This window comes from Lathamus discolor, chromosome Z, assembly GCF_037157495.1.
Source record: "Lathamus discolor isolate bLatDis1 chromosome Z, bLatDis1.hap1, whole genome shotgun sequence".
Classification (NCBI taxonomy): Eukaryota; Metazoa; Chordata; class Aves; order Psittaciformes; family Psittacidae; genus Lathamus; species Lathamus discolor.
The window spans coordinates 85,032,488-85,047,785 of record NC_088909.1 but is presented as its reverse complement, the minus strand read 5'-3'; the positions used below and the strand labels follow the sequence as shown (position 1 = coordinate 85,047,785).

The window sequence follows — 15,298 nt, the reverse complement described above, 5'->3', positions numbered from 1 at the left end:
ATAGCAGTTCAGTTCTTCCTTGCTCAATATTTTCTACTTCACGGCGAAAGGATTCCTAGTCTTATGACTTTGAATGATCTTTTTTTAAGAAAATGAAGTTTTGTTGCCTCAATTTGCTATTTTTCAGACTTTTTAAATAAAAGATCTGGTTAAATGCTCTCTCCTGGAAGTTTTCCTTTATTCTTGTGCTGTTTGAAGGTGCAGCTTCTACTTACTTACATTCTTGTTTCTACCTGCCACCAAATATGCGAAATAAGATTAAGCAGACAATAAAATACCTATTTCATGTGTTTAGTAGGTATTAGTATTTAGTAGTTATTTAGTAGTTATTTAGTAGTTATTTAGTATTAGTAGGTTTGAAAAAATCTGTTGGGTAAACCTGCCATTTTGTAATGTAAAAAAAAAAAAAAGGTGCAAAAGATAAACAACATCAGCTATTTAGACTACACTTCCCATGGTCTAATCAAACACCACATAGAACTTAAGGTTTGTGCAAGTGTATCTAATTGATCTTCAGACACTTACTGGGCTGGTTTGTGTTTTAATTCTTGGAAAGAGGCCGTCATGCCTGCTAGGCATGTCTTCAGCAGATCAAGAGCGTTTAGCTGACAGTCATACATAGCCTCTCAGAGTATCCATGTGGGTAGACAGGTGATGAACTTGGAATAACAACATGCTTCATTATGTGTTTGGGCTTGATCATATGAAGAAGTCTGTAATATGTAACCTCAGGCTGCACTTAGAAGTAAAACCTGTGTGTCATCCGGCTGCAAAGGTTTTCTGCCAGCCAGGTGGATTTACAGTGTCTCAATATAAAATGCTTCAAGAAATGTATTCTGGTTTTTAGAGCCCTGTGGTACACAAGCAGTCTGCAAAATTTTCCTTCGTTGTTCTAGGCTGTGGGACAGCTTAGTCTCTTGTACTTTGGATGTAGATACCATACATAGCTTCACTTTTCTGCCATTTTTATGGCTGCTATTTCATCATGCCTCAACTGGACTTTATGCCAATCTGTCAGAATATAAAGATCTGGTGGCAGAATATGCGTTTTGTTACTGTCATGCAGAATGAGCAGGAAGCACCTTGCCTGCTGTCGGGTGGGAGTCTCCCTGCCTTCACTTACCAGTGGAGTGAAATCAGCTTTTAATGTGCTGCAATTCAAAGCAGATAACAGCAAGACTATGGCCATTCTTTTTAAGTCTTGCATCACTCCCCATATGCACGTTCTGGTGTCTGCAGGGAATAGCATTAGTGTTTCGAGCAGTTTGTGAGCTCTTGAACACATGGGTGGCTTTCTCACAGTGACTTCTTTGAGGATATACTGCTGAGAGCAAGCAATGGGATTAGGCTTCACAATATGTAGAGAGTACATGTGTCTACAAAATAATTTATTCTGAGGACATACTGGTTGACTGTGTTTCTGTAGTTGCCTGGACTTTTCATAGTACCATGTGTAGTTAAGGCACAGGTTCCTGCAGAATGTGTTTCTGCAGCTTGCACATGACACAGTGGAACTGTCATGAAATGAGACAGTTTAGTTACTAGAAGACTGAGTTAGAATAGGCTACTGAACTGTTGATCAGTAGTACACCATTCTCTAGCTAATCCTTGTTGCAGGGATGTTTTTGTGTTGTTACCCAGCCCTGCACTGGCATCCTGTCTTGTTCATAATTTTGTACCTCTCTGGAAAGCAGTAAGAATAGAGAAAGTGGCCCACAGCTCAATGTGCAACCTAGTGATGGCCAGCAGTATTACAGTCCTGTATAAAACTGGTGATAATGCGTATCTTCAAAATCCTAAGCATTTTGGAGCCTAGATCCTTAGGTTTGCTTTCTTCTGGTGCACTCGAAACAGCCTTTTGTGAGCTGTTTTTTTCACAGTTCCCAGGTTTTCCTTCAAGGGCAGGGTAGGTCAGCTTATTGTAGAGACCTGTGCTGTGGTTGAAGTTGTTTTCCTGTTTTCTTGCACAATAGGGTGTTGGCTTTCAGCAAATAAAAGCAGTCTGTTTCTTTCCACATGAATGAAGAATGATAATATGGGGGGTGATTTTGTATTGGCAGATTAAGGTGGATATAAGATTTTTACTGATAAGTTTAATGATATTGTGTAGTGGCAAAAAAACACATTCTAGAATCATAGAATCATAGAATAGTTAGGGTTGGAAAGGACCTTAAGATCATCTAGTTCCAACCCCCCTGCCATGGGCAGGGACACCTCACACTAAACCATCTCACGCAAGGCTTGGTCCAGCCTGGCCTTGAACACCACCAGGGATGGAGCATCCACAACCTCCCTGGGCAACCGATTCCAGTGTCTCACCACCCTAACAGGAAAGAATTTCCTCCTTATATACAATCTAAACTTCCCCTGTTTAAGTTTTAACCCATTACCCCTTGTGCTGTCACTACAGTCCCTGACAAAGAGTCCCTCCCCAGCATCCCTATAGGCCCCATTCAGATACTGGAAGGCTGCTATTAGGTCCCCACGCAACCTTCTCTTCTCCAGGCTGAACAGCCCCAACTTCCTCAGCCTGTCTTCATACGGGAGGTGCTCCAGTCCCCTGATCATCCTCGTGGCCCTCCTCTGGACTTGTTCCAGCAGTTCCATGTCCTTTTTATGTTGAGGACACCAGAACTGCGCACAGTACTCCAGGTGAGGTCTCACAAGAGCAGAGTAGAGGAGGGGGGATCACCTCCTTCGACCTGCTGGTCACGCTCCTTTTGATGCAGCCCAGGATACGGTTGGCTTTCTGGGCTGCGAGCGCACGCTGCAGCAGGTTCATGTTCATTTTTTCATCGACCAACACCCCCAAGTGCTTCTCTGCAGGGCCGCTCTGAATCTCTTCTTTGCCCAGTCTGTAGCTGTGCCTGGGATTGCTCCGACCCAGGTGTAGGACCTTGCACTTGTCGTGGTTGAACTTCATAAGGTTGGCATCAGCCCACCTCACAAGCGTGTCAAGGTCCCTCTGGATGACATTCCTCCCCTCCAGCGTTATCAACCAGACCACACAGCTTGGTGTCATCGGCAAACTTGCTGAGGGTGCACTCAATCCCACTGTCCACATCAGCGACGAAGATGTTAAACAAGACCAGTCCCAACACCGTTCCCTGAGGGACACCACTCGTTACGGGTCTCCAGCCGGACATCGAGCCATTGACCACAACTCTTTGTGTGAGGCCGTCCAGCCAGTTCTTTATCCACCGAGTGGTCCATCCATCAAATTGATATCTCTCCAATTTAGAGAGAAGGTTGTCGTGTGGGACAGTGTCAAACGCTTTGCACAAGTCCAGGTAGATCACATCAACTGCTTTACCCTTGTCCATCAGTTCTGTAGCCCCATCATAGAAGGCCACCAAATTGGTCAGGCAGGATTTCCCCTTAGTGAAGCCATGCTGGCTGTCACCAAGCACCTTGTTGTTTTTCATGTGCCTTAGCATGCCTTCCAGGAGAATGTGCTCCAAGATGTTACCAGGCACAGAGGTGAAACTGACTGGTCTGCAATTCCCTGGGTCTTCCATTTTCCCCTTCTTGAAAATGGGGGTTATATTTCCCTTTTTCCAGTCATCGGGACCTTTACCGGACTGCCATGATTTTTCAAATACGATGGCCAGTGGCTTAGCAACTTCATTCGCCAGCTCCTTCAGGACCTGCAGATGGATTTCATCAGGTCCCATGGACTTGTGCATGTTCATATTTTTAAGATGGTCTTGAACCAGATCCTCTCCTACAGTGGGCCCAAAGTCCTCATTCTCACAGTCCCTGCATCTGCCTTCTAAGACCTGGGTGGTGCAGTCAGAGCCTTTGCCAGTGAAGACCGAGGCGAAGAAGTCATTCAGAACCACAGCCTTCTCCAAATCCTGTGTAGCCAGTTCTCCCGAGAGCTTCCTCAGGGGGCCTATGTTGTCCCTAGTCTGTTTTTTGTTTTCTACATACCTGTAGAATCCCTTCCTGTTATCCTTAACATCCCTGGCCAAGTTTAATTCTAACTGGGCCTTAGCCTTCCTAACCTGGTCCCTAGCTTCCCGGACAACATCCCTGTACTCTACCCAGGCTGCCTGTCCTTGCTTCCACTTTTTATAAGCCTCTTTTTTCCTTTGAATTTTCCTCAGCAGCTCCTTTTCCATCCAAGGATGTCTCCTGGCCCTCCTGCTGCACTTCCTTCTAGTTGGGATGCAGCACTCCTGAGCTTGTAGCAGGTGATCCTTGAATATCAACCAACAGTCTTGGGCCCCCCTGCCCTCCAGGGCTATATCCCATGGAACCTTACTAAGCAGGCTCCTGAAGAGGCCAAAGTCTGCTCTTTTGAAGTCCAGGGCAGTGAGCTTGCTGCACGCTCTTGTCATTGTCCTGGGGATCTCAAATTCGACCATCTCATGATCGCTGCATCCCAGGCTGCCCTGGAGTACCACATTCTCAACCAGCCCTTCCCTGTTGGTGAGCACAAGGTCAAGCATGGCACCTCTCCTTGTCGGCTCCTCTATTACTTGCAGAAGGAAGTTGTCTTCCACACAATCGAGGAACCTCCTGGATTGCTTGTGCCGTGCAGTGCCATCGTTCCAACAGATGTCAGGGTGGTTGAAATCCCCCATGAGAACAAGGGCGTGCGAGCGTGAGGCTTTTCCTATCTGTCTGTAGAGTGCTTCATCCACAGGTTCTCCTTGATCAGGCGGTCTGTAACAGATCCCCACAGTAATGTCTCCCACGGCTGTTTTCCCTTTAACCCTGACCCACGAACTCTCTGTAAACTGCTCACCTGTCCCCAGACAGAGTTCCATAACTCTCCAGCCTATCCCTAACATAAAGGGCAACTCCCCCTCCCCGCCTGCCAGGCCTGTCCTTTCTAAAGAGCCTGTAACCTTCCATTCCAACACCCCAGTCATGGGAGCCATCCCACCATGTTTCTGTGATGCCTATTATATCATACCCCCGTAAATGTGCGCACATCTCTAATTCCTCTTGTTTGTTCCCCATGCTACGGGCGTTTGTATAGAGGCATCTGAGCCGCGCTCCAGTTGAAGCTGGCTCGTTGGCTGGAGCAGCTGGAATATATATGTACATTGTTCCGAGCATTTATTATAGGTGCTGGCAACTGACTGGGTGTGTTGGGATGGAATGATGCCCCCCTCCCCCAACACATCTAGTTTAAAGCCTCCCAGAGATCAGCTTTCTGAAAGTTGCCTTGGGTAAAACAATTCTACAGACTTCTAAGTAAGCCTGTGTATACTTAAGCATTGTGAATAGGTAACTTGCTTCAAATGAAATGTCTCTGTATCACTACTGCATAACTTTTTATGAGTTTGGAAAGGTTTAACTAGAACTTTTTTCTTCTGATGCTTCTCAAAGTGCATATGCATACAGGGGAAACTAGTTTGGTGAGAACCTACTTAATGCGTACTATGTACATAAAGGAACCCGAGCCTGTTCATCTGGCTGGCATATAAAACTCCTTTTCACGGTGAGCTGTATGTTTGACAGCTGTAGACTAATGGCAAAGCAGTTCAATGTAAACAAAAATCTTCTGCTGGGACATACAGTACTTAAGACAGAGGTGCCCAGATTGCTCTATGTCACATAGTAAGAATTTTTTTTTTTTTTTTTTTTTTTTTAAGTAAATCATATTGAGCCTGAGTATTTTATGTTGGATAAAGTTTTAAGAAATCTGTGCCTAAACATTTGCTAGTCCTAATGATTTTGGACAGTCATAACTGGAAGTCAGCATGTTGTTAGTTCACTGTTTTGACCTGGCTGAGAGGTGTTACTCCAGAATAATTTCATCAATTTCTGTTAAAACTTCTCTTTCACTTTCATTCAGCAATAGATGTCATTGTTCCTTCTTGTATACTCTGCAGAAAACTTTATCCACACTTAGCAGTGTGTCTCAAATGTAATTATAAAAGCTAAAGGTAAAACTGCTCCGGTTTAAACTGTCTCCCAAGGAAAGGAGGTTTGTATGTACAGGGGCTGAAGCAGAAACAGGGTAAGAGTTACTGTTGGGCTTTGACCAATAGTAACCTTTAGACGTGCCTGTTTCCATTTTGCTAGTGCCCTCTAGTGCTCACACATGATACTGACTTGGGGAGTTTAGACACATAGACTGTTACCTTTTATGTGTTAATGTTATGCTTATACATAAATAAACTACCATAGAAGTACTATAGGGTGTATGTGAACTTAACTTCTAGTCATGACCTTTTATAACACAGTATATTAAGGTATCTTATGATGGGAGGATATACTCTTATGCTTCAGGTTGATAATTCAGTAAGTTTTTGGAAATTATTTGTATTTTTATCCTTTTGGATATCAAAATGTGCATTTTACATTAAACTCAATTATACAGAGCTCTTAGCAAAATTTAAAATTGCTTCTAAAGTTTTTTGAGGTGGGAACTGCACTGTGTGCATATCTTTGCCTTTCTGTGACAGGGACTAGGTTTTAGGTCTAAACATTTGCAGTATTAAAATAATTTACCACTTTAGCATTTTGTTTTTTATCATGTTAGACTTGCTCTTGACTCACAAACATGAGAAATACAGAATCGGCAGTGCTAACTTTTGAACCAATTCATATCTTCACCTGACATTTCAAAAATGTTGATACATCCACTGTGTAGCAGGTGTTTAAGATCTTGCAAATGTTTCTTGTGTAAGCTATTTTCTGCTTGCCATGCAGAACTCTTGGCTATTTGTTCATATGATTATTCTTTCAGAACTTTATAATGGGTACTTTGTATCTAGTGTGTCAATCTTTTGTAACCAAAAAAAAAAAAAAAAACCCAAAAAAACAAAAAAAAACCAACCAAAAAATGGCATTTGGACAGAATTATTGCCTGGTTAGTTTGAGCTTAAGACCTGGAAACTTCATGTTGCAAAATTGAGGTATGGTTGGAAACAGGCCTAAAGCTTCTACTGGTGGCTCTCCTCTGTAAGCATAAAGAGCTTTTAAACCAGACTGAGCTTGTTTCTAAATAAACATTATTTTGACATGTGTAGAAGGACTGTTTTTATGAAACACCAATCCTGGAGAACTTCAGGAATCTGAATCAGGAACATGACAAAGAGATACATGTCCTGGGGAGTCCCTTATTTTCTAAAACCTCTTATGTTTCAACTTTGTAATGGGTGCAGTAAGTCTCTTGCTTTTAAGGGAAGCTGGGGCCTAATAAAAACAAGGGCTGCAGCAAAAAGGAAGTAGGATGGCTAGGGAATAAGTTTTGAAAGTCAAAAGAAAGGCATTAGATTTGATTGGGTTCAGGATGAAAAAAAAAACAACAAAAAAGTGTGTTGAAAGAACTTTCCTCAGCCTTTTCCCAAGCTATTGTGTTAAGGTTGCAGTTGAAACAGTATATTATCCTCATTTTCCTTTGGGTATAAGATCCAATTTTTTTTTAAATCTTCTGTCAAACATAATATAGAATCATAGAATAGTTAGGGTTGGAAAGGACCTCAAGATCAACTAGTTCCAGCCCCCCTGCCATGGGCAGGGACACCTCACACTAAACCATGTCACCCAAGGCTGTGTCCAACCTGGCCTTGAACACCGCCAGGAATGGAGCATTCACAACTTCCCTGGGCAGCCGATTCCAGTGCCTCACCACCCTAACAGGAAAAAACTTCCTCCTTATATCTGATCTAAACTTCCCCTGTTTAAGTTTGAACCCATTACCCCTTGTCCTGTCACTACAGTCCCTCATGAAGAGTCCCTCCCCAGCATCCCTATAGGCCCCCTTCAGGTACTGGAAGGCTGCTATGAGGTCTCCATGCAGCCTTCTCTTCTCCAGGCTGAACAGCCCCAACTTCCTCAGCCTGTCTTCATACGGGAGGTGCTCCAGTCCCCTGATCATCCTCGTGGCCCTCCTCTGGACTTGTTCCAGCAGTTCCATGTCCTTTTTATGTTGAGGACACCAGAACTGCGCACAGTACTCCAGGTGAGGTCTCACAAGAGCAGAGTAGAGGAGGGGGGATCACGTCCTTCGACCTGCTGGTCACGCTCCTTTTGATGCAGCCCAGGATACGGTTGGCTTTCTGGGCTGCGAGCGCACACTGCAGCTGGCTCATGTTCATTTTTTCATCGACCAACACCCCCAAGTGCTTCTCTGCAGGGCCTCTCTGAATCTCTTCTCTGCCCAACCTGTAGCTGTGCCTGGGATTGCTCCGACCCAGGTGTAGGACCTTGCAGTTGTCATGGTTGAACTTTGTCAGGTTGGCATCAGCCCACCTCACAAGCGTGTCGAGGTCCCTCTGGATGCCATTCCTTCCCTCCAGCGTTATCAACCAGACCACACAGCTTGGTGTCATCGGCAAACTTGCTGAGGGCGCACTCAATCCCACTGTCCACGTCAGTTATGAAGATGTTAAACAAGACCAGTCCCAGCACCGATCCCTGAGGGACACCACTTGTTACTGGTCTCTGGCTGGACGTTGAGCCATTGACCACAACTCTTTGTGTGCGGCCATCCAGCCAATTCTTTATCCACTGAGTGGTCCATCCGTCAAATTGATGTCTCTCCAATTTAGAGAGAAGGATGTCGTGTGGGACAGTGTCGAGCGCTTTGCACAAGTCCAGGTAGATGACATCAACTGCTCTACCCCTGTCCGTCAGTTCCGTAGCCCCATCATAGAAGGCCACCAAATTGTTCAGGCAGGATTTCCCCTTAGTGAAGCCATGCTGGCTGTCACCAAGCACCTTGTTGTTTTTCATGTGCCTTAGCATGCCTTCCAGGAGAATGTGCTCCAAGATTTTGCCAGGCACAGAGGTGAGACTGACTGGTCTGTAGTTCCCTGGGTCTTCCATTTTCCCCTTCTTGAAAATGGGGGTTATATTTCCCTTTTTCCAGTCATTGGGAACTTCACCTGACTGCCATGATTTTTCAAATATGATGGCCAGTGGCTTAGCAACTTCATTCGCCAGCTCCTTCAGGACCCGCGGATGGATTTCATCAGGTTCTTGATATAATAATGTTTCTTCTGAATACACAAAGTGTTGGCTTCCCAAAACTAGGACCAAAACTGGCTCAGACTTGCAAGAAGTAACTTTCCACAAAGATGGAAAAAAAACCCCAGCTTTGCTGTTTAGCAGTGGTCTCTACTTTGAAGTATCATTATGGTCTGTAGCTCAAGGTTCTTCAGCATGACACTGTTTATGATGTATTTTTCCACTTTTACATGAGGTGATGCTAATATAAGAATTCACTACCTTAAATAGGTTTAGGAAAAAAAAAAAAAAAGTGGAATCAGAGGCAGTCCTTACTTTTGTGCCGCTTTGAAGGTAAGTAAAGTATCACCTAAGTGTGTGTTAGGGTGGGCACTTCCCTGCAGAGTGGTCAGAGCCCTGTTCTCAAGCTTCTGCAGTGGGTTTCCCTGCTGCCTCCTGCATGAGCTCCTGTGTGTCGTCCCTGGTGAATTTTATACATAACAATGAGGTAATAATGTTTAACGTAACTATGAAATTAAACTATGTGATTTTGTATAACTGCTAGAAAGAATGACATGTCACGTGCTTTCTGTTAGGATCAGAATTCCTCTTATTTTTAAAGGCCCAGTTGTGCAGGAACTATCTTTCAGTGAGCATCAAGCAGTATGTATTTGAAGGAACTCATTCTATAAAATCTTTTAAAATTCCTCTAGCTTGTGAAGCATTAAAGCAAGTAAGATCACTTACTTAGGAACTGAGGCCAGAATGTAAGTGTGTTTCCTGACAGTGCCTAATAGCAGAATGGAGATCTCTAGTTCTTGTGTAGCTCTACAGATCTTACTTGTCCCTCTCTTGACAGCCTAGGTTCATAGGAGGGGCAAATACAGTCCCCTTTTAGTCTTGCTGTAGCTTCATGGCTCAGCAATACAAGCTGCTTCAATTTTATTGCTAAGTATACAGAGAGATTTGTTTATTGTGATCTTGGGGTTTGGTACTTTTGGTCAGGGAAGTTTTATTCTGTAAAATCACACTGACACAGTGGTTCTCAACCTGGGGAGCAGGACAGTAAAGACGTTCTGTTGTTCACCTTCTCTGTGGGCTCTTAGGTGTCCTCGTGTTCAGTGTCCTGGCTGCTCTTTATTCTGGTTTGAGAATGACTGCCTCTCCCTATTCAGCTTTTGTAGAAACCTAGCATTTAAAGATGTTGAATAATATTTATTAAGAAGTTTCCCTGTGTACGTTAACAGTTAAAGAGTATTCATGGAAAAATGGTGCACATCCATGTAATTAAACATGGGTGTGAACTATGCTGATAAAGATTATCAACTTTAAGGCCTTTAGTTGCCTCTGTCAACCTGCATTCTCTCTGCAATGCTTTGCATTGATACTGCTTCTCAACTGTTTCCCTTACTTTAGAAAGCAGTAGATAGTTCCAGGACTTACCTGCCTGTGTACCACTTTAGCTTATGCAGCTGTTAGAGGTTTACTGTTTGCAGGCAGCACATGGTGATTTGCCCATAGTATATGGAGTTGGGGAAGTAAAGACCCAGAAGGTAATTATTATTTAGCTTGGACAAGTGAGCATTACAGTTACAGCAATCTTAGGGCTATAGTGCTATAGTTTCTATTACTTCAGTTGTCTATTATGCTTATTTTTCCTGTGTTGTTTTGGGGTTTTTTTCCCTTCTGTACACATAGTGTGCTTGTTTATTGTGGAGCTGCAACATTTATCACTGTTGGAGGAAAAGCATGTCTGTATTTCTTTACCTGGTTTTGCAGTTGGAAAGGAAGTTATTACAAGGTTATTTCTTCTCCAGCACTACTGTAGGCAGCGGAATCATCCAGCTTCTGTGGTCTGTATTATTAAATTCTCATCTCTGCCTTTTTGCTAACAACTACCTTGTCATTTTTAAAACCTTAAATTTCCAATGTCAGTGGCTTTGGAGGAATTAAAAAATCAGACCTACAGACACATGTTAATTATATCTAACTTAAGTCGTCAGAAGTGGATCCTGGACTGCACTACCTGTAGTGTCTGTAGGGGTCTTGCTGTCTACGGCCCTCCCTTCCTTGACTCATCCTAGCAACCTTTCTTTCTTCAAGTAAGGTTGAATGGTGAAGCATTTGCAGCAAGTCTAAAAATTACTCATGGAACATTAATGTTTTACAGAGCTTGTCTGCCTAGTCCTCACCAAGTCTTTCATAGTACCCTCCAGCACTTAAATTTTGCATTTTTACTTTTTTTGTACATTCTTGTTTTCCTAATATACTGTGGTTTGATATCTTGGATGTTTGAGTATGATTTTTCACAAATACTGCAGAGAACAATATTTAAGTCACTGTATCCTAATGTCTCTTTTGCCACCCCCTAGGGTAAGCCATATGCCTGAGAGGGAGGAGCTGTCTGCTGCTTGTGTTATGTAAAATACTAAATAATTTATAGTGCTAACTGAAAATATCTGCCTTGGTTGACAAACATACATTAAAGTGCTTGACAGGCACTAGATTGAGACATAATCGAAATAATTCCTTGAAGATATGGGAGAATAATTTGCTTTATTTGATTTTTTTTTTTTTCCAAGCGGGGTAGCTTTGCTGTGAGTCAGTCTGTGCTTTACCTGAGAATATTGTTGACCCACTTCAGGAAATCCTTAGCTGGCAAATCGGTGTGAACCATGATGGAGGTCTGCAATACGATTCTGCAAACACTTACTGAAAGCAGCTTTTCTGACGTATTGCCTTGTTGCTGATACCAGCATCTGCTCCAGTAAAGAATCACATGAAGCTTTGGATCATGTGTCTCTTTCCTCTTGTCTATCATAACAAAAGGATTAATGGATTTTTTGCACTGCTTTAGAAGGCTGAAGGTGTTGCAGTGTACTAACAAATGCCAGTTTTAGTGTAGCTTTGAAGCTATGATGTATGCATGGAATTTCAAAGAACTGCATCTCTACTGAGCACAGTGAATTAGCATTAGTGTTTGATGGTGTGAATTGATACAACTTCTGCAAGCTGTTTTCAGGCAGAGACTGTTAGTTTCTATCATATGGATTCTGTCTGCTTTTCTAGTTTTTATCTTGGGAAATAAAAAATTGCATAAACAGAAGAAGCTCGTGTCAGCATTCCTCTTAATGGAATTGAGTATTTCTGCAGTAAATAGTTAATGATCTGCTTTGCAAGACATAAATGCAGCAGTGACCTGCTCTCCTTTAGATGTTGCGGTAGTAGAATGGTGGGGCTTTGCATGATGCATGCATCCGTTGTTTGTGTTAAGCTACTTGCATGTGTCTGTTGGATGGCTTGTCTCTGCATTGGTTGTAAAGGAATACTTACTTCTGTTTCTTCTGTCAAATAAGTATTCTGATGTAATTTTCATGTCATCCCCATACAACTCTTTCTCCCCAGTACCCTCCCCACCACACACCCCCCCCCAGCTATTAAAACATAATTACCTTAGGCAGTTTTGTGAACATGATGTCTAAATGCATATGCTTTGTATTCATGTTGTGTGCTGTTTGGTCTGCTCTTCTGTCTGCTGAATTTGCTTCTTAGTTGCAAAATAGTTAAAATTGCCTAAATGCTTTTTATGTAGTACCATTTTATTGGTAGCTTTTGCAAGTTGATACCTGTGTACAGTTCATAGCTGTATATGCTGTCTTGTATACAATCCTGAAGCATGGATAAGGTGTTTAGTGGAATTATTAATCAGAAGCATAAATGACAGTCAAATGAAGATATTGCTGAAAAGGTACCTTAAAAAATTGATATGGAAAGAAATTTTCTTCTTTCACTCTCAATTTTTATTGTAAATTAACTAGCATTGACTGGGTAATATTGGGGGAAATATTATTTAATTCAAATATAGCATATAAGTTACTAGATTCTCTAATGTTACATCTATTCCTGTAAGTTTTAGATGTGACTTTGATTAAATATTCAAATAGGGAAATTTAGAGATTTCACTTCCTAAACTTCAGTCTAGGTTTTGCATAGGCATGTCTTTCTCTGTTAAAGAAAGCAATCAGAAGACTTTTGCTCTCTCTTCATTAAAATGCTCTGATCTCTATGCAGTGGGTATTTTTGCTACATTTTAAAAATGATCTGTTTATTAATCATATCCTATCAAAATGAAAATTTACCTTCTCTCTAGACTGTATAACTTTCAGAAAATAGAATGAGTCCTGTCAAACTGAGTAGTAAAAGCACATTCAGAGCCATCTGAATATTTGGGCATATGATTAAATAAACATTGAATTATCAGTAAAATAGAAGTTTTTTAGATTTGCATATGGATGAAATATTAAAAGAAATTAAGAAATGCTTCATGCTGCAGTGTGCAGTTTGACTCTTACAAAATCCTCTTTGAGATTTATTCTCATGAAACACTTCTGAAACAAAATAATTGTTTGCCCAAAACTCATTTTTGTCCTTTAAAAAAGCAGTTTATTCCTTTAGCAACTTTGGTTTTACTTGTCAAGCCTTTGTGTGATATAAAGTCCATTAAAAAAGCTAAAAGCCTTTACTTGAGTTATTTGCAAAAAAACCCCAATCAAAAAACCAAATTGCAACCCAGTGAATTAAGGTATAATCTTTGCACTGAATTGCATTGCAATTCAAAATGTGGTTCAACATTGCAGATACATTACCAAAGCCAGGTATACTGTTTCACACTTGAACTGATATTCTAAAATTTTTTTCCAGTCTGATATAAAGAGTTCTGCTAAATAAGATTGGAACAAGCAAAAAACAATCTTGATAGCAGTAAATGTCTGCTTTGTATGATCTCTGTTTTGTTGCTTTTAAAAATGAAATTGCAGTATTTGAATGATTGGAAGGATTGACTGAAAATTATTGTCTTCAAACTGAACCATGTTAAACTCTTGATAAATTGTAGAGTACTTTAGGTTTTGAATGCTATGTGAAAATTGTAGGTAGGGATTACATAAGCCAAAATAATGGCACATTGTCCTTTTTTTGAACCCTAAAACATATGTTGCCTTGTTCTTTTCGGAGTTTATAATAGGATATAGATAATTAATTTTTCACAAATCATTATGATGAAAAATAGATTCATAATAACTTTATGGATGCTGCATTAATACCTTAAAAATGGATGGGTTTCAGAGTCAATGACATTAATCTTGCTTTCAAGATTTCCTTTTTATTAAAAGCCTCAGCACTCTAGTTCTGTGTGTGGTTTGTTTTTTAGACTGAATCTGGCTATGGATCAGAGTCAAGCTTACGACGCCATGGCTCCATGGTGTCTCTTGTTTCTGGAGCAAGTGGATACTCTGCGACATCCACCTCTTCGTTCAAGGTTAGTGAATAAAGTTTTCTTGGTATTGGTGCGTAAGTAACACACAACTGAAAAAGAAATAACTTGTGTGCAGGCTGCCACACAGTTGTAGGAAAAAAAACCAAAATATTTTGTTTATTGCAAGTGTGAGTATTTCATTGTATGATGAACCCATGGTACAGAAAGCTCTCTCACGCCTCTATACAGCTGTCCTTTTTAAACTATCATGTCATCTTCCAGTGGCAGGAAAATCAAACCTCTCAGAGCATTTATAACCTTTCCTAGTTTATTCTTCAGAATCGCAAGGCCTCTAAATGAATAGGAACGCTGATTCTGTGACTTAATATATTTGGTTGATAGAGATTGAAAAAATTACGGCTTTCCTTATCTCATGTGCATAAATATTTAACATGAACATAAGTGGGCTATGCTTCTGGGAGAGCAGAAGAGGGACAACACAAGAAAGGGAGATAAAGATGGATCAAATATCTTAAACTAGAGGTTACTGTTTTCAGCCAAATAGGCATAAAATTGGTAGCATGCAAGATCACATTTAATATGCTTTTGTAGAATGATCTGAAGTAGCACAGGTAGTCAAGAGTTAAAACTGAGACCAGTGGACAAAATGCTTGTGTGCAATTTTTTATACCCTTCTGACATTAGTAGTATTTCATAGCTGAACTTGAATTTGTTCTTCATAGCTGCAGAATTATTTTTTTTTTAATGTATTGGACTACTGCTGAATGTTTAGAAGCATTTCAGGCATTTTTCTCTTGTATTTTCAGAAGGGCCATAGCTTACGTGAGAAGCTTGCAGAAATGGAAACCTTTAGAGATATCTTGTGTAGACAAGTTGATACTTTACAGAAATACTTTGATGACTGTGCAGATGCAGTTTCCAAAGATGAACTCCAGAGGGATAAAGGTAAAACTGTAACAAAAATCTCATATGTCTAGAATTTAGCTTTTTTACACAATAATAGCCCTTGAAATATAAACAAAATATCTTAAATTTACTGTTTAATATAGGAATCAATCATAAATATTTCTGCATAAACAGAGTTAACTATTTTCACTTCAGAAGCTGAAT

The 15,298-nt window shown here is 41.1% G+C and overlaps 1 protein-coding gene across 2 annotated transcripts in view; it reads left to right on the top strand.

The window, feature by feature from the left end:
• CERT1 (ceramide transporter 1) overlaps positions 1-15,298 on the top strand; it is a 78,337-nt gene that overhangs the window by 32,768 nt on the left and 30,271 nt on the right. For both annotated transcript variants that reach the window (XM_065661140.1, XM_065661141.1), the window contains exons 4-5: positions 14,123-14,230; positions 14,995-15,133. In XM_065661140.1, coding sequence (XP_065517212.1) covers positions 14,123-14,230; positions 14,995-15,133 — 247 coding nt within the window. The remainder of the gene's footprint in view (positions 1-14,122; positions 14,231-14,994; positions 15,134-15,298) is intronic.